The following is a 19,129-nucleotide window of genomic DNA, read 5'->3' on the forward strand; positions in this document are numbered from 1 at the left end:
ATCTGAAGCTCTTTTTTTTTTTTTATTGACTTTCGGATCTTAGAATTGTGGTTGACTTTAGGGTTTGGGAGTATCTTCTAATAAACTAAGAGCACTAAGAAGTACATCAAATATTTTTATTTCAAAAGTAAAGTGAAAATAAAAGAAGTCGACAACCAAATTCTATTATATAGTAATAAAAAAAATTCTCAAATTTTCGAAAGAGCATATACGAGAAAATTAAGGGAAATGTGTTATCAAAAAATATTCCGTAAAGATTAGGCTTCCATCTACCGCAACTAGAAATCAATTATCTTGGATCCAACTTGAGATGTTTATCATTGAATTTTATAAAGTTTATCCTCAAGATGTATATTCGATTTTCATCGTCTTGCTCAGGACGAGAGACGAGTAATGAAGGAGAAAAGCAAGAGGATTTGATCGATAAGGGTAAAGTGGCATTACGTGATTTTTTAAGAAATAAAGAAATTAGATACTCATCGAAAAAAAAGACGATGAGAGAAGAAATTAGATGGAAGAGTGAAGCATAATGATTTCCATCATAATATTTTGATTAATTATGATCCACATGTTTTAAATTATAAAGAGCTTCATACCATTTACAATCATTTTATAAGTTAATATAGTTATTTTTCTTTTTTATAAAAAAAATATTAACACAAATAAACAATAAAAGGTGTAAAGAGATGAGTAAATAAGCATCAACAAATATAAAGACCAAAACAAATGCACCAGCCGGGAATCGAACCCGGGTCTGTACCGTGGCAGGGTACTATTCTACCACTAGACCACTGGTGCTGATGTGACATCTCTGCTTTATGTACTATTTTACCAAATGAATGGGTCATGTATTGGCACACGCACGAACACTTGCATCAGCAGGAATCCTTCTTCTATCTCCATCTTTGCTCGTCCTCAACAACCCCCTCCTTTGGCTCAAATCCATGCTTGTCGTTTGACTCTTCCTCGAAAGAGAAAAGTCACTCGGAAATTCTAAGACTTCGTGATCCAATGAAAGACGACGACACCCACTTACGCCAGAATCTGTCTGACATTTCTCCGATAGAGAATTGACAGTAGCTTATCCAACGTATTGCGGTTCTCTCTCTCTCTCTCTCTGATTTCTAAGCAACCAAAAAGTCATAGATCGCTGAGAGCAACCAAGAAGTCGTACCTAAGTCTTAGATTAGCAGATTTAGTACTTGTTTCTTCCGATGAACTGTTGATTGTCCTTTGATAAAGAAATATATATCAACCCAAATAATATCTAACTTTCTTAAAAAGTTATGGGATTGGTGGTCATTTAGATGACTCTCTAGAAGAATTATGATATTCAAATCGCATGTCTTGATGAGGTTGTGAAGAGCCTCACATTTCTTTTTTATTACTTTTGTATAATTCTTAGATAGAATATTGAGAGTGATAAGGTAAAATTTGGGCCTCATCCACGTCACAATCAACATCGTGTCACGTCATCGCTAGGTCAGCAAGAGGAGTACTCCCACGCATCGAACCAAGATCAATACAAGGCACCCCTCAGCACATCCCTTCCCGGGAAGCTCGAGACGTGTCGTATAGTGTCGTTCCATGCATTCTGAAATGCGACCGCACAAAGGTACCACCTCGACCCTTAGGGATTAGTCGTCGCGTCAAACCCGCGTACGATCGACCCTCGCATAGTAATATAAGAGTCTCTAACCGACATCTGGCCAAGGGAAGGTAAAAAAAAAAGAGGAGAGAATCAAGCACTAACTTACTCGTTGAGGGGCCACCGTCGGTAATCACCCGACGAGGGCCTTCTATGTAGGAGTGCAGCCACACCCCGAGTCATGACCATCCCGACCTAGAAACATCTTCCCTCATACGGACTCAACATCCCGACCTACGGGTGATCAACTTTGGTGACCCGTTCGATCAACCGTTGACTCCCAACATCGATCCGTAGATTAGGCCATGCTGACTCATTAGTTATAATACATCAGTTCATCAACATAGAGTTATATGAATCATGAATAAGAGGTAGTACAAGTTGTGATATATATATATATATATATTTTCAATTTTATGTTTGAAAGTAAGGGGTGGCAAAATAAAGACCTACTTATTATGTGTCTTTTAGGTTTTGATCTCAAACAATATAATGTCTGTTAATTTGGATTTTGATTGTTCAAAATGGCCTCCTCTATCTTGTGATTATTATCGGTTATTACCTTTCTGAAGACTTCTTGCATGCGATCCATAAGTGAATCTAAGGAGGTTGCATTGGAAAGGGAAGTAGATGAGGTAAGAAGTGGTGGAATCCCATTGGAAGAGCTGGTTGAAAAAGTAAACTCATGGTAATCTGAAGAGGAAGGGTCGTAGTGCTTCTTTGAGTGTTTCGACATCAAAGCTACAAGAGGGTTAAAAATATAAATAGATTTTGAGGGAGGAAGAGAGGAATTATCTTGAAAAGAGTGGAGAGCTGAAAGCAATGACATGTTGCTAGTAGGATCTTTACTTGATCATTATACGATGATGTTGATCTTTTAAGTTACGTGAAGCTCTTCTTTTTTATTGACTTTTGGATCTTAGAATTGTCCTATCATGATTGATTGATTTTAGGGTTTAGGATTTGATAGCAAATAAGATTTCTTCAACTATACTAGGAAATACTTCCTTCTAATATGTATAAATAAGAAAGAGACATGTTAATACGTTCGAAGCTTCTTTAATAAAGTTTATTCAATAAAATTTCTTATCTTTTATTCTTTCTAATAGAATTATCTATTATATGATATTTTTTATTTCAAAAGAAAATAAAAATAAAAGAAGTCGACAATCAAATTCTATTATATGATAATAAATTTTTTTTCAAATTTTAGAAAGAGCTTATACGAGAAAATTAAGGGAAGTATTTTATCAAAGAATATTCTTTAAAGGTTAGGCTTCTAACTATCGCCTATTGTAGTTAGAAATCAAGAATCTAACTTTAAATAAAGAGATATCTGTTATTGAATCTTATAAAGTTTAACTAAAATCGTCGAGACGAGAAAGGAGTTAAAAGGGGAAAAACAAGAGGTTTTGATAGATAAAAGGTAAAGTGGCATCAGCTGATTTCCTAATAAATAAAAAAATTAGGAAAGGAAAAGAAAAACAAATGGAGGAGTGAAGCCTAATGATTTTCATCATAATATTTTGAATAATTATGATCCACAGGTTTTAAATTATAAAGAGCTTCATACCATTTACAATTATTTTATAGGTTAATATAGTTATTTTTATTTTTTTAGAAAAATATTAACACAAAAAAACAATAAAACGGTAAAGAGGTGCAAGTAACGAGCGAAGAAAGCATCTCCACTGGCCGGAGGGGAAGCGGTAAAGAGATGAGTAAATAAGCGTTAACAAATATAAAAAACAAATGCACCAGCCGGGAATCGAACCCGGGTCTGTACCGTGGCAGGGTACTATTCTACCACTAGACCACTGGTGCTGATGTGACACTTCGTCCGATCTATAAGTTCTATTTTATTAAATGAATGGGTCATGTTTTGGTAGGCACACAAACACTTCATCGGCAGGAATCCTTCTTCTTCTGTCTCCATCTTTGCTCGTCCCCAATAACCCCTCCTTTGGCTCAAATCCATGCTTGTCGTTTGACTCTTCGGGTACACCGTAGATCAAAGACGTGTGTATTAGCTGAAGTAGCCTATCCTTCTCGAAAGAGAAAAGTCACTTGGAAATTCTGCGACTTCGTGATCCAATGAAAGACGAGGACACCCACTTACGCCAGAATCTGTCTGACATTTTTCCGATAGAGACGATTGACAGTAGCTTATCCAACATATTGCAGTTCTGTCTCTCTCTCTCTCTCTCTGATTTCTAAGCTCGTGATATAACTCGAGTCAGCATTGCTGCCTGCAACTTGAGCTGGCGGCTTGACCTTTTAAGCAGCGCAAACGATTCCTCCGAAGCTTCCGCTGCTTCATTGACCACATTTTTTCGGTGTTCGTGACGTGAAGATGCGCCTCAAATCGACCTCAAAGAGCTTCTTTTCTAGAAAGAAAATGATCACGGAGAAATCTAATACGAAAAAACAAATTAGCTCGACTGGAATCAAGTATTTGCCATGGCCTTTGTATCTCCGGCAAAGACAAACTTACCGAAGCATTTGTGCTAAGAACTGATGTGACTAGTGATTTTTCTTGAATTTTTTGTTTGATATTTCTTGCTTGTGTATGCATCTGTCAAAGCTTCGATAAAATAGTTTTGTATCTTAGAATAAGTTACACCTAATCGACTATGTAGTCTATTGACTCTTCCAAATAGATGTGAAGAAGGCTACTTTGTCCTTTAGATGACTTACCTAAGAAAGACTTGTGTTCATCACCATGTGAGTGGACGATCTGTATCTGACGAACTCGCCACCCATTTATTATCATCAAACATTTTGTTGGTGGACAAGTAATTCAAAGTAAAGAGAGAGAAAACAAAAAAAAGAAAGGTGCAAAATACAATATACAAAAGTATTGATAGAGAAACTTCAAATACTTGCAACTAATAGATTGCATGAAAGGGACTGGGAAGCAATCCTCCTCCTTGGGAACAGATTTTTTGATGTTGTAGTTTACTAGTAGTCAACATGAACTAATATTATTGTGTTTCTACATCAGATATTTAAGGGACCATCACTGACATAGCGAGTATATAATCCGCATTCTTTTTCTTTTGATTTCGGAAGAACATCTTTTATTATGATGAAAGTGGATCCGAGTCGAGGCAAGATTTTGTAGCACATAATGATGAGTAGAAAATTCAAACCTCGAAGTGGAGGCATCTAATAAGAACTAATGACAAAGAAAGGGATCCAATCGAAGAGGAAAAGACCGACCAAAGTACAAATTTCGAGGTCGTACGCTATCGTATGCCTGCTGGTGAAAAGACAGCGATGTGCCATTCACCGAGGCAGTCAAATTGCATTTATGAGTTTTGTCTGCTCTACATGTTTTATATGCTCTCTTTTCCATGAAGACAATTTGCATTCGTTTCTTTCTTCGGAACTTCGTCTGGTACACAACGCTTTCAGCTCATCAATTCCTGCTCAGATTGGATCTGCGGCGATGCCACGCCATCTTTCCTTTCATCTCGGGGCGACCAGTTGACCGATCTGATGAGCGTGGAATTCTTCTTCTCCATCTCCTCATTCAGCATCCTGTTCACTGTATGAACAAGTAAAAGACGGAATAAGAAGTGTTGGAGATTTATATAGTCTTCCAAGTGAACGGCATCGCAACTTTCTGACTTGTGGAAGCTCGCGAAGAGACTCGCGGAAGTGCAGCATCCACAACATCATCGATTGTGACCTGTTTGACAGGAAGCATTCTGCATCCAAAACCCTAGCTCCAGAGCTTTCGGAATCGCCTACAAAATGGACTGGTGATGAGGAACACAGCCGTCTCCATACATGCAACTTGCTGTGCCGACTGATGCTTCAGCTGGCACGCAGCATGGAGAGGTCTTTGCACCTCCTTCAGGGTTACACGAAACGTAAAGGTAGAGAAGGAATCCGTCACATTTCGTGATACAGATGTGGAAGTCGACGGGAATATGATGGTTAACGTGAACAAGTTTCAGGATCAAAACAAAAATTGTCCGAAAAGTCAACATGGAAAAATCTAATCTAATATGATATATAGGATGGTGCTTCTGTGGGCACCTGTTATGCACGGATCAAATTTGATCTCATGGGTGTATGTTTGGAAACACTTAACGATATAATCGAAGAGAGATGTAAGTGTTCTTTTCTACAATGAAGAAAGATGCCAAAAAATAAAAGAAAGAGATGGGACTTTATTTTACTGTGAGGAAAAATGATTTGATCATGACAGGACGAGTAGAACAAAGTGTGATCTCTTCTTTTATTGCATGGTTGTGTGTCCGATTTCCTATGACTAGTAAATGTGTATCAATGAAACACAATGAACTTCAAAAAATAAAGTAGCAACTAGTAACATCGTCAGTAATGAAAATTATAAGGGGAAGAATATTCTATTGATACTATAGAATATTTTATATGATTAACCCGCTATAAAAGACCACTCGAGACACCGTAATAAAAATCAATTATGATTTTCTAAATTTATTTTATAATTATCGATTATTAATTTAAGCGTAGGAGAGATCACGTCGAGAATCCGACTTACTTTGATCTTTATGCAAGTTAGTCGTAGGATAATTGTACATTAGCTCTCATATATGTATTTTATTTTTTCATTTCATCACATCAAACCTTTTGTACACATAGATCAAAACAAATAAGGTTGATATAAGCAAGAATATTATCCCTATCAATGATCATAAGAAAGTCATTACTTTTCCAATTAGGATTGTCTCAAGTCTTCTTTTTTTATTCAACGGTTGTCACGTGTGTAACACACGTAATCTTGTAATTGAGATCATTTCAATAAGAGCTAATTACATATTATCCCTTATAGCTAAATACATTTAGTATTTAATTCTTTAAACTTTAAAATGTTATATTAACATTTAGATTTATTTACGGTAATTTTACCAATCAAAATATGAAAATAAATAATAAAAAAATAATTTTAATATTTCAGTTTATGATAATGGATGACGATGCTATTAATGGCCATGGGTGACTTCTGTGAATGTGAAAAATAATGACGAGAGATAAGAATTACTTTGATATAGTTATCGAGTGGTTCTCATCTCTCGCCGATGCTCTCATTATCCATGATAGCTACTCGCGACCCCCTAGCGACATTGTTATCTATCACCATCGACATCGTTCATTACCATAAACTGAAAAATTAATCTTTTTAATTTTTTTTTATATTTTTATTGATAAAACTAGCGATGTTAAGATAAATGGATCAAAATATTTTATTTTCATAATTATAATAATATTAATATAAAATTATTAAAGTATAAAATTCGAGATATTAAAGGTAACTAAGCACGACGAGCCCTCTCGACCATAATGCAACGAACTCAATGACACTCCAATCTGGTCTTCGCTAAATGGAGAATGTTTATTTTAAGATTCCCACAGGACATCTCACGTGTGAGCGTCACGATGCATGCCCACAGGAGACTCCATAGTCTCCGCCATTATTTCCCTTGGTTACCGGCGATCGGTGAGTCTATAAAACTCCGAGCTGCTCCTCATCTCTTGGCGAGCCATGGCGGAGAACTCCGAGTCTGGGCGAGGGGAGTACACCAAGGACGGCACCGTCGATCTCAAGGGCAACCCCGTTCTCCGATCCAAGCGAGGAGGATGGACTGCCTGCTCTTTTGTCGTCGGTAATGCCCTCCCCTGTCTCACACTCCATCTCTTAAGGTTTTGTCTCTTCTTGTGAGTGTTGTGGCTCATGTTTGGATGCTATAACCATGGAGCTCAAGGCTTTGATGTCTTGAGAACCCTTCAAACTACTAAACTCCGGCAGTAAATCTCATCTGAAGGTGTCAAAGATACATGATGACTAACTGATGCATATGGACACCCCTGCGATCATAGTCTTTGAAACTTTCCTTTAGAAAGCACAATTAATCAGTAAATCGTTCACTATGAACGAAAGGGCTTCAGTTGATATCGTCGAATTTGGTATCACACACCAGTAATTACCGGAAAACTCACATCGAGCTTCCTATGTTATCTGTAGATCACTTCCTACCATGGTTTTTCGATCACCACCAGCTACCTGATTTCAATTTTTATCACGTTCTTTGACCAACTTGCAGTGTATGAAGCGTTCGAGAGGATGGCGTACTATGGCATCTCCTCAAACTTGGTGCTGTATCTGACCGACAAGCTCCATCAAGGTACCGTCGCCTCTGCTAATAACGTCACCAACTGGGTCGGCGCGGTGTGGTTAACGCCCATCGTCGGCGCCTACATCGCCGACGCGCACCTCGGCCGCTACTGGACCTTCATCATAGCATCTATCATCTACCTTTCGGTAAAGCTTCCAAGACCATCTTATCTCTTTGCTCGCTTTGAAGGCCATTGACATATAATTAGGTAAAACTCGCAAAGAAATATCTACCCATCACAACAGCAAAAACGGCAGTAGCAGTAACATGCATAATACTGCAAGGCCTGACTTCCAAGTCAACGGATCATTTTCTTTGTAGATACGAAGTTAGAAGATTAATCATGTAGCAGAAAATGATAACTAGATAAATATCCTCATTGAATCCTGACCACTACAAGGCCCTAATTTATGATTCGTGTACCTAACAATATAAGGGTCTATGTCATGTCTGCAGTGTATATGACATCTGCCACCTCAGTCAAACTCTTGTATTCTTGGCTTCAGGTGTAGTTGCTAGATTCTCGTTTTGGATGAAGATGAACTCTAACTTAAGATTAAGGATGCGAGGTTATAAATGATTCAAAATATCACGTTTCTTCGTCCTCCTGAAAGATACTGACTTCCCAGGGACCACTACTGTAACCCAATATGCAGACAGTTGAATCTTCTGAGATAACTATGCTCATTGTCCTCACTGATTCTCTTGTTTTCCCCGCCCACTGGCCATTTCTAGATGCCATGTCGATGGCTATTCGACATTCCAATCTTGCATCTTTGCCGGCAAAATATACTTTGTCCAAATAATTTGTACGATATGATTCCGCGATGATACCATATGTCATTTGGCCTTGAAAACTTTGTTTCCTCGACTGAAATCCGTATTGTCTTGTTTGGCACTATAGTCAAACGTGTAATAGCAGGTATGCTGTCGTTCACTATTAGGGTTGCAGTCTGCACTTCACGGCATGTGTTTTGACATTTGAAGTGAGATGATTTGAAGATGTCAAGACCTTATTGAACAATTAGTCTAGTAAATGAATACATTAGACTACATCCTGAGTTTCTGTAACCCTAATATGTTCTTATCTTGAGTTTTTTGCTATGATTGTGTAATGTTTTTTAGTGATGTTCGATGTTCTAAGGACATCTTATAACGCAACCAAAGAGACTTTAGATGACTACTGTCAAAGCAATATAACCCAGTTTGATGAGAGCAGTTTGTCTACCCCTCCAAACATCTTGACCTATATTAATTTGCTGGGAGTTTGAAAAGCTGACGACATGAATACTATTCTTTAAAGCACGGCGGTTTTGGCTCTTGAGGTGGTCGATTAGTCAATGGCCATTGATGATGAACTAATATTGACTCCCAAGTATTGTTCTCAAGTGATACATTAAACCATCACCCTGTAGGCCTTACGTCTTGGTGAAGAAGATTCCAATCTTCCCCAGGATCTGATTGGTGCAGAGTATAATACAGGTCATGAGGTTGGTCAACCTGCATATTTTTCATTACGCTTTGACATAGTCTTAATTCTCTGGAAGAAGATGTGTCATGCTTACAATTTTGTCATTGTTGCCCATTGCAATAATTATTGATCAAGAAAATGCGGCCTATAAACTTTGACTTGGATTCCTGGAGTACCTAAACGTCACATCATGAAATTATATATGGGAAAGATTGGACGATAAGGAAGCTACGATGTGTTGGGAGTTGGGCGTGGCCAAATTCGCTTTAAAGCTATCTGGTCTTATCCTATAAAGCTCATAAATTGTAATTAAAAATCTTAATCATGACTAATTTTGATGTGAAATTTAGGTTCTGCCATTTTTTTTGGGACTTTATATAGCTTATATTTAGAACAAAGTCAAAGCATAGATCCATTCATTCATCCATCTAAATTTACAAAAAAAGAAGAAAAAAAAGCTTCCGAGATGTTTTGTGAGAAAAGATTGCAGCTGTTATCAATCTCCTGCACAATCACAATGAATGTGTAAGCAGCTGACATTCCTTCTCTCCACTCGCACAGGGAATGTGTCTGCTAACCTTGTCAGTCTCACTGCACTCGCTTAAACCGCCCCCCTGCGGAGCCAACACCAGCGACCCCAACTGCGACCAGAAAGCCTCGACGCTGCAGCTGGGCGTGTTCTTCTGCGCGCTGTACATCTTGGCCGTGGGGACCGGCGGAACGAAGCCCAACATCTCCACCATCGGCGCCGACCAGTTCGACGAGTTCGACCCAAAGGAACGCGCCCACAAGCTCTCCTTCTTCAACTGGTGGATGTTCAGCATCTTCTTTGGCACCCTCTTCGCCAACACCGTGCTGGTGTACATCCAAGACAACGTCGGATGGGCCCTTGGCTACGCCCTGCCGACCCTCGGGCTCGCCATCTCCATCGCCGTCTTCGCGGTCGGCACGCCGTTCTACCGCCACAAGCTGCCCTCGGGCAGCCCCTTCACTAAGATGGCCAGGGTTATTGTTGCTGCCGCGAGGAAGTTAACCGTTCGCGTGCCCAGCGATCCCAAGGAGCTCCATGAACTGGATATGAACGCATATGCTGCAGACGGGATATATCGCATCGATTCCACGCCAACTTTAAGGTTTGCTTGAAGATTTTGATCGTTTGCATGCATATGGTCAATCTTCAGTAGTATCCGTTCCACATGCACGCAGGATCCTCAACAAAGCAGCAGTGAAGACTGGCCCGACGAGTCCGTGGATGCTATGCACGGTGACTCAAGTGGAGGAGACGAAGCAAATGCTGCGAATGATTCCGGTCCTGATCACTACCTTCATCCCCAGCACGATGTATGCTCAAATCAACACCCTCTTCGTGAAGCAGGGGAGGACTCTCGATCGACACATGGGGCCGCACTTTCAGATCCCGCCGGCGAGCCTCGCGGCCTTCGTTACCATCTCCATGCTCATCAGCGTCGTCGTCTACGACCGGTACCTGGTGCCATTCATGAGGCGTTGGACCAACAACCCCAGGGGGATCTCTCTCCTGCAGAGGATGGGGGTGGGAATGTCGATCCACATCGTCATCATGACGATATGTTCGATGACGGAACGGCACAGGCTCGCTGTGGCGAGGGAGCACGGTTTGGTGCAGAGCGGAGGGGTGGTTCCGTTGACCATCTTCATATTGCTGCCGCAGTTTGTGCTGATGGGGATCGCAGACGCCTTCCTGGAGGTGGCCAAGTTAGAGTTCTTCTACGACCAGGCGCCGGAGGGGATGAAGAGCTTGGGCACATCGTTCGCGATGGTCAGCTTGGGAATCGGCAACTTCCTCAGTAGCTTCCTTCTCTCGACGGTCGCGCGCGTAACGAAGGAGCATGGCCACACCGGGTGGATTCTCAACAACCTGAATGCCTCCCACCTGGACTACTACTATGCATTCTTTGCCATCCTCGACTGCCTCAACTTCGTCGCCTTCTGTGTTGTGAGCCGGTTCTTTGTTTACAGAGCGGAGGCGCTGGAACAGAGTGAGGATTCCCATCAGGTGGGCACAATAATTAGTGAAACTCTCTAAAAGGATTAGTCACACATGAAAAAGGGCATAGATTTCATGAATATTAAATAATTACATCAGCCTTGTCGTGTTATCAATGCAATGCTGTTGATGATTATTTCTTCATGCAAGTCAACGAAAATATCACTCGTCTCCACGTATCGAGTTCTTTTAATGATTTCCATAACGGAAATCAACGCTCATTTGATCCACTTATAGGATAATGGATGGAAATGATAATAATTTCAATTTCAGAAAAATTCAAGATGAGTTGACCTTGTCAACGTCGGCGATGATGAAGACATGCACGGGACCCACGTGCGCACATCCCGATGCCTAGGCTGGGTGTAGGAGCGTGCACGCGACGCTTGGTCTCACGAGGTTCGAACGCATTCCTCCTCCAACGGTCTACTTCCTCGACACCCTCAAAAGGAGCACATCTCCCGATACACATCATCCCGACCACCTAAAGCCATCTCTTGTTCTGTGTTCGTGATGAGGAAGTTCTCGGGACATTAGATTGGCTCTCCCCACAGCAAGCATCTCATAACTGGGAAATCGAGAAAAGACACAGCACTCTTGTTCTCCTCTCAAGCATGGGTTGCTTTCTTGCCTGCTTCGGAGATGTCAAGGATCGAAAGCGGCGTCGATCGCCTAAGAAGTCGCTTCCGCTTGAGAGGGTACTCCCGATTCGGTTCGGTTCTCCGATTAATTGGATTTGGTTTTGAGCGTACGGTTGATATATGCTGTTAACTGGATTTTGTGCATTCACTTGTTAGGTGCACGAAAGGTACAGACTTTCGCGTTCGAATGTTTCCCGGAAGCAGATCACGCCGATGCCCCTCATGCCGAAGGTTTCGCCGCCGAATCTTCCGGTGGATACAGTAACTGACACTCTTCTGCAGCTGAAGTGCCACGATTTAATCCAGTTAGTTCAAATAGCTGTGTTGCTAGCTGTGATATTGAGTTCTTTCCCTTAGTCGCTTTTCATATGTTTGTCGATATGTCGACTCGATCCCTTCTTGGACATCTTGGATTTCTTTTAAGCTTTGATTTTGTTTGCAGGGAGAATCTTGCGCAGGGGAGCTTCAGGCGAACCAGGAAGAAGGTTACGTTCGATTTGAACGTCCAAACGCATGAGTATGTATTAGGCGATGAAGGTCCTAAGTGTCCATCGGAAGATGACGAAGCGACCGAAGTTATAGACGAGGAGAGGAAGCCACATAAAGGGCAAGATAAATCTTTTACCAAGTTTGGATCTTTCCCCTCTAACCATAGGTATCAGAACTGTGGAAGCAGCGATGATGACGAAGGCGTCAGCGAAGAAGATGAAGAGGACGACGAGGATAGTGATATCGATGAGGAAGAGGATAACGAGGATGGAGATGAGGAAGGGTCATATGATTTCCTCTTTTCTTTGGCAAACGACGATGAGCCGCAAGGTGTTCAAGAAGCGAATAGCTCCTCCTCCTCCCCTGATAGGCGGCCGATCCTTTTGGCAAGAGGCAACACACGCGATAGGAGACAGTATGTGCACTCAGTACTGAACCCTGTAGAAAACGTGTCGCAGTGGAAGGAAGTCAAGGTACGTGCGGCACCAGCGAAGAAGAATTCCACGAAAGAAAACGTTGGCGCAGAGAAGGAGAACCAAATGGAGCCCATGGTCAAAGTCAAGAAGCCTACCAAACAGGAGGTCTCAGTGGAAGCCAGCCTCTCGAGCTGGTTGTCCTGGTCGGAGAATTCGACTGTGGAAGGGCCTGAGTTGAGCAATTCACGTGATTGGCCGAACTTCTCATGGTTTAGCCAAGAGGAACGACGGCCTGTTTTGGGCGACGTTAAGCAAGCATCAGTTGCATCTTCGCCTGGGAGGTTCCCCAGCAGGAGCACGGAGGAGATTCCAATCTTGGGTACTGTGGCTGTGTACCGGAACTGTAAGAACCACGGAGATGAGCACACAGGCATTCAAAATACCATCAGCAAGTACGGAGAGATATACTGAATGACATAGCACATGAATCTTATCGAAGGTGTAGGAGCACTCGTATCTTTGTTTGGCTGAACTGGCACTTTCACTCCTTTCCAAGTGATCCTGGAGAGGGCTCTACAAAATTCCCAGCACGGAGGAGATGCTGCATGAATACTTTCCAGTAGGATTTCAAATTCCCAGTTTCACTGCTCTGATTCCTGTCATATCTTTCTCTTTCTTTGTTGTGTGTTTTTTTGGGACTCGTTTATCGATCAAGATGATGTGTATTTGATTGAGCACGACAATTAGTATTCCATCTTTGCCTAAACAATCTATTGATCTTAATTGTTATAATATTGTAGATGTCTTTTAGGGTCCTATAGCATATATCCAAGTTCATATCATGAATCAATCACTGGTTGGGTTAGATTGATTCTGCTGCTGCTTTGTAATAGTTCTCTCTATCACACCAATGGTGGTGAAGCTGTCATTAGCAAAGGAAACAACTCTTTGAACCGGAAGAGATAATTTGCTTGAGTATTAAGTTTGAAATTATTTTCAGTGTTCCAAATAAATCAAAACCAGTAGCTATGATGCTACGAAGCCTCTCTTTGGATGATTTGTTCAGGTCATCATAAAAACTTTTAGAATTGTAAGAGATTATTAGCTGCCACAAACTATTTGATTATGTTTTATGTTGTCATAGAGTTCCTTCCATGAACAGATATGTAGCCTGTTCATAATATTTATTTTGCTATGTCATATGTTGCAGCATAGCTGTTTCATGTGCTATCAACTCATAATAGCAGATAAGTAAATGATCCATTTCCAGCCTTAGAAAAAAATTATTATTATTTCCTCTGCCAACAAAGAATAGGAAAATCTTAATCCACATTACTTATGCTTCAACATGAGTTAATTTCATGTGTCAGGTTACGCTCATCTACTTCTTACAGTTCAATTAAAAAGCTCTGACAGGGATTTGTACCAAATAATTACACTGATAAATTAGCTACAATAGTCTCATGGATAGGAAGGCGAACTTAGTACACGATCTAAGTTCCAGCAGTGATAAGATGTCGACTGACTTGCAGATGAGACACTTTGCAAACCTCCTCGTTTCCATTCGTTTGGTATCCTCCCAAGTCTTTTCTATCTTGCTACTGCAAATCGTACCGACTCTTGCATCTCTTTGCTGCAATCTTTTCTCCCACTGCCAATTAGATACTTTCGAGTAGATTGCAAGCAACAACAGCATACATAGCACATCATCTTCCTTCCTCTTCTTCATAACTTTATTAAGGCCATCTGAAATGATGTTGTTTTTTCTTTTTGTACTGAAGAATAACTTTACGAGTGTTGCATCCAAGCAGCTTCGAAGGTGCCATTATACTCGATGCTAGTATCAGTTGAATGTATAGCCGTCTGCATTACCACAATTATATCATGGAAATCAAAGCATATACAAGTTAATCCCTCTATATATATCACTTCTACCATATTTTTCCATTAATATATTACATTATCTATTCTTAATTGTTTTGTGGGATTACTATTCACAAAAAAAATATGTTGAAGAGCTAATTACATATTACCCTCTATATTTGGACTTTATTAGTATTATAATTTTATACTTCAAAAAATTTATATTAAGATCCTTATAGTTCAAACAAATAATACTATTTGTCTTAATGTTATTAACTGCGTTGATAGAAAACATAAAACGTGACACCAACAATATGAAAGTGTTAGATAAAAAAATAATTTTAATATCTTTTCCATTTGAGATGTTAAAATTATACTTTTATCGATAAAGTTATTAAAAATAAAAAAATATTAAATTTTTTTTATCATATTTATGTTAATCTAACACATGGTATTTGTATTTTCATTAATATATCTGATGGTATTAGGATAAATAAAATTTTTTATTTTATTTCTAAAATTATAAAATTTTAATATAAATTATTTAAATATAAAAATCGTGATGCTAATAGGACTAAGTAATTAGTCCTATGCTGAATATATATTTTTCTTTCGAATATATTAAAAGTATATATATATGAACTAGAGGAGAATTTTGTTGTGAACTGTTCGACTTCCACCGCCCAAGAACATGTGGTGGTAATGAATTCCGTGCACAGAATTCCCACGTATAATTTGGTGGTAATGAATTCCGTGCACAGAATTCCCACGTATAATTTGGTGGTAATGAAATGAAAAAGATACCGACACCCACAAATACAATAGATCACGTGCTGTTCACGTGCCATTTTTTGTTCACTTCAGTCAAAAGATAAAGTATCGGACCGGGCTGTATGCGGCGAACAAAGAGAAGCAAGCCCTACCGACCGAAGCCCAAGATACTTTCACGGCGAACTCTCGAGATGGAGAACGGCAGCGGCAACGGGACCACGGCGGAGGGGGCGGTGGTAGGGCGGCTGATGGCGGCGAAGAGGCAATCGGGAAAGAACTACTCGCAGATAGCGGCCGAGACGGGGCTCACCAACGTCTACGTCGCCCAGCTGCTCCGCCGCCAGGCCCAGCTCAAGCCCGGCACCGCCGACGCCCTCCGCGCCGCCATCCCCGCCCTCACCGACGACCTCGTCGCCGAGATGATGGCCCCGCCCTTTCGCTCCTTCCGCCCCGACCTCGTTCACGAGCCCGCCGTCTACCGGTCGGTTTCCCTTCCTCTGCTTCCAAGTTATTGCCTTTTCTTGATACTTCTCACACCGGTATTTGCCTTCGCTGATTTATTTATGGTCGACCACAGTGTTTATGGATTGAATTAACGCGTGATCCAGTTTTCGATGCAAAAGTGGGTTTTGGATATGAAACAAATATTCTCTCTTGTGATTAATTCGTTCGTTAATCAGTTTTCTTATCCTTTTTATTCCCTTTATCACTATTCACCATGAAGTATGGATTTTCTATTTTTTCCATGTCCCATGTAAGATTTAAAGCTTCGATTTTTAGGCTACCAAACCGTCTGACAATTCTTCTTCCTGCAATTTTCTAGCAAGTATTTGTTGTTTCCTTATCATACTATCCAATCGAACAAGTGATGGTTAACTTTCATGTTTATTGAAGTGCGTATAACCTGTGGCTCATCGAACAGAATGATGACTTTCAAATTGCAACTTTGCACGTAAAAATATTTGATTAGCTTCAAGTGGTTTATCTTGGGTTTAAATTAAAAGGCTATTTTGTATTCTTTTGAAGAAGGGTTTTTTTAATCTAAAAAATTGTGATATCTTTGTAATTTTACAATTTATTTTTTTATCCTTTTTGAGTTTTCTTCCATCTCCCAAAGTTGATCTGGTTTCCCATGTTTAAGTTGTCTTTATTTTCTGATTTCCTAGATTAAATGAAGCTGTTATGCATTTTGGAGAAAGTATCAAAGAGATCATCAATGAGGAATTCGGTGATGGCATGTAAGTTGATGTGAATTCTTTCTTTCCTATCATGCGATCAATTCCTTTTTGTGTTATGGCTAAATCTTCTGAGTTATGTAGGTTTGTATTTCATGCTGGTACAATCATCCATAGCACTCATGATTTCATATATAGCTTTTTTACAGGTTTTGAAACTTTTTCATTGATCCCTTTTATTTCTCCCCTGTAAAAACTCTGTGACAAGATTGGAGTGTGATGTTGGAACAGGAAAAACCCTAAACCATGAACCCTATTAATCTTTAAGGCTTTAATTAATCTATATAGTGCACATAATTACCAAAAACTTCTACTTAAAATTTAAAACTGCACGATGGATATCCTATCCTCCACTGAGCTGTGTCTTCTCCACACATTATTTTGTAAGTTAGATGGGCTAACTCTAACCATTACTTCAAATGAATAGAGTGCATACTCCGTATTCCAAAATTTTAACCCAACAAGTCATATTAGAATTTATTAGAGAACTTCAACTTCAGGTTTATGATTTTTCAGGAGGAAATGGTTTCATATATTTCCTCTCTATTTATGATTTCCACTTGGCTGTATCTGATTTACTAACGAGGAAATAGCAGTTTCTCCTCATGAGGCAACTAAACAAGAAGCTTTTTTATCAGAATTAAACTAATGCAATGCCACACCATAATGACTTGAAATTTCCAGGTTATAATTGAGTTGCGTAGACGTTGATACTTGATAGTAGGTTTGGATTGGATTAATGAAGATTCTGATGCCTTTCTTTTCATTTCATATTCTCCAAAGATTTTTGTTTTTTTTTCCTTGTGTTCCTTTCTCCTCAAGTGTTTGTAGTAATGTTTTCTTTCTGCATAACATATTTCTTTTACATTTCAGTATGTCAGCTATAGACTTCTACTGTTCAGTTGACAAAGTCAAGGGTGTTGATGGAAAAGACCGAGTGGTTGTTACTTTTGATGGCAAGTATCTGCCTTTCAGTGAGCAGGTTAGATGTTTTCATGCATCTCCCCAAGTTTGCAGTGTCTTTTATCTATACATTTGCTTATCAGCCAGGTTAGATGTGGATCATTAAACTAGAGTTTGCATTTTACCTTATAATTCAAAGGTAGAAAGGTTTCTGGTAAACATCTGCTTGGGGGTAGTCCAGAATAATATTTCCCCGTTTTTTTTTTCAAAGGGAAGCATCGGAGCATTGTCTCACATCTGACTTTCCCATACGAGTATTTATCTCATTAGTTTTGTCTTTTAACAGGTACCGACATGCCTATTAATCAGTTTTCATCATTTGACCCATTTAATGATAAAAAGGCTTATAAGCATATATTTACTCCGTTCCTATATGCTGCTGCTGCATATAAATACTTATGATAAATGTTTGGAAATATTAAGTTCCGAGCTAGAAGCATGTAGATAAATGTGGCGCAACTAAATAAATGCATTTATGTGGTTTCTACTGGATATGTCTATAAATTGTGGAGAACATTCTCTTTTTTTTGACGTTGTCGACTTTGACTATAAAACATACATATCAAAGCCGACAAGGTCAAAGAAAGAGAATGTTCTCTCCAATTTATAGACATATCCATTTATATCTTAGCTGATTATAACTAATATCTTTTTTTTTTTGTTTTACAGAAATCTGAACACATGGTTTCCAAGTTGAAACATTGAGAAGTGTGTAGCATATTTTCAAGTGCTGTATATGCATAATTTAAAAGAAGTCGACTTTCTTTCACAATAATGCTTGCAATGCGATCACCCAATTGCAACACGGTAATCGGTGGTGACCGAGTAGAACTAAAACTGAGAAGGCAGCTTGATATGGTCTCGTTATGCAAATTCTAAAAGACATCGACTTCAGAATAAATTCTATTTGTGCTGGTATTATTCTACTGTAAGATTGTACTCGGTCATTCCTGATTCGGCTTCGTCGGAACTGAGAACAGCTTGATGTCGACATTCCTCAACTTCCTCTTGCTCATGAGATGCTCTGTTTTGTCATGGGCATGGTTCTTTAATGTGGTGCTCCATCTGTAATATGACTCCTGGTACTCTCTGCAATTTATGTTTATTATCTATCATAACTAGTTCATGATAGATACTGATGGTACACATCAAGTTGTTCCAACTTGAGGTTCTACATACACACGCTCTACTTTGACTAATTTTAATATGGGCATGTGAGATGTGGCCTTGTAGCAGGGCTCTACGTTGTGATCTAACCTTATCTATGCATGAAGCTCGCCATTCCCAATACCAAGTCTAAATCATCGATTCATAATGGGTTCAAATTGATGATACTGAACCCATCAAATCCTAATAGATCGACTCAAGTTTTTATCCGCTTACTATGTGGCACTAAAATAAAATGTTATATTCTGCTCGCCGTAAAGTTGGGCCGTGTC

At 39.6% G+C, this 19,129-nt stretch overlaps 3 protein-coding genes and 2 non-coding genes across 5 annotated transcripts; 3 read left to right on the top strand and 2 right to left on the bottom strand.

Annotated features, from left to right (window-relative positions):
• Positions 1-727: 727 nt before the first annotated feature.
• Positions 728-798, bottom strand: TRNAG-GCC (transfer RNA glycine (anticodon GCC)). Its single transcript has one exon. It is a non-coding gene; the product is annotated as a tRNA-Gly (tRNA).
• Positions 799-3,401: 2,603 nt separating this feature from the next.
• On the bottom strand, positions 3,402-3,472 carry TRNAG-GCC (transfer RNA glycine (anticodon GCC)). Its single transcript has one exon. It is a non-coding gene; the product is annotated as a tRNA-Gly (tRNA).
• A 3,619-nt stretch (positions 3,473-7,091) lies between these two features.
• LOC135626181 (protein NRT1/ PTR FAMILY 5.2-like) lies at positions 7,092-11,410 on the top strand. Its single transcript, XM_065131301.1, has 4 exons — positions 7,092-7,305; positions 7,744-7,961; positions 9,848-10,419; positions 10,493-11,410. Exons 1-4 carry the CDS (start codon positions 7,185-7,187, stop codon positions 11,349-11,351), a joined length of 1,770 nt encoding a protein of 589 aa, XP_064987373.1. The 5' UTR covers positions 7,092-7,184; the 3' UTR covers positions 11,352-11,410.
• Positions 11,411-11,578: 168 nt separating this feature from the next.
• LOC135626182 (uncharacterized) lies at positions 11,579-13,770 on the top strand. The gene is made up of 3 exons (XM_065131303.1): positions 11,579-12,010; positions 12,110-12,258; positions 12,396-13,770. Exons 1-3 carry the CDS (start codon positions 11,927-11,929, stop codon positions 13,327-13,329), a joined length of 1,167 nt encoding a protein of 388 aa, XP_064987375.1. The 5' UTR covers positions 11,579-11,926; the 3' UTR covers positions 13,330-13,770.
• A 1,832-nt stretch (positions 13,771-15,602) lies between these two features.
• Positions 15,603-18,836, top strand: LOC103970239 (cyanate hydratase). Its single transcript, XM_009383933.3, has 4 exons — positions 15,603-15,973; positions 16,659-16,730; positions 17,601-17,709; positions 18,360-18,836. The coding sequence occupies exons 1-4, from the start codon at positions 15,615-15,617 to the stop codon at positions 18,393-18,395; spliced, it is 576 nt and encodes a 191-aa protein (XP_009382208.3). The 5' UTR covers positions 15,603-15,614; the 3' UTR covers positions 18,396-18,836.
• Positions 18,837-19,129: the final 293 nt, after the last annotated feature.

Source organism: Musa acuminata, chromosome BXJ2-11 (assembly GCF_036884655.1).
Source record: "Musa acuminata AAA Group cultivar baxijiao chromosome BXJ2-11, Cavendish_Baxijiao_AAA, whole genome shotgun sequence".
Classification (NCBI taxonomy): domain Eukaryota; kingdom Viridiplantae; phylum Streptophyta; class Magnoliopsida; order Zingiberales; family Musaceae; genus Musa; species Musa acuminata.

Excerpts from the sequence above, each read along its gene's own strand:
- LOC135626182 (XM_065131303.1), top strand. The coding sequence starts at position 11,927 with ATGGGTTGCTTTCTTGCCTGCTTCGGAGATGTCAAGGATCGAAAGCGG. Across the intron at positions 12,011-12,109 it reads AGTCGCTTCCGCTTGAGAGG|GTGCACGAAAGGTACAGACT; the intron begins GTACTCCCGATT and ends TTCACTTGTTAG. Across the intron at positions 12,259-12,395 it reads AAGTGCCACGATTTAATCCA|GGAGAATCTTGCGCAGGGGA; the intron begins GTTAGTTCAAAT and ends TTTTGTTTGCAG.
- LOC103970239 (XM_009383933.3), top strand. The coding sequence starts at position 15,615 with ATGCGGCGAACAAAGAGAAGCAAGCCCTACCGACCGAAGCCCAAGATA. Across the intron at positions 16,731-17,600 it reads GAGGAATTCGGTGATGGCAT|TATGTCAGCTATAGACTTCT; the intron begins GTAAGTTGATGT and ends TTTACATTTCAG. Across the intron at positions 17,710-18,359 it reads ATCTGCCTTTCAGTGAGCAG|AAATCTGAACACATGGTTTC; the intron begins GTTAGATGTTTT and ends TTTGTTTTACAG.
- LOC135626181 (XM_065131301.1), top strand. The coding sequence starts at position 7,185 with ATGGCGGAGAACTCCGAGTCTGGGCGAGGGGAGTACACCAAGGACGGC. Across the intron at positions 7,962-9,847 it reads CATCTATCATCTACCTTTCG|GGAATGTGTCTGCTAACCTT; the intron begins GTAAAGCTTCCA and ends CCACTCGCACAG. Across the intron at positions 10,420-10,492 it reads GATTCCACGCCAACTTTAAG|GATCCTCAACAAAGCAGCAG; the intron begins GTTTGCTTGAAG and ends ACATGCACGCAG.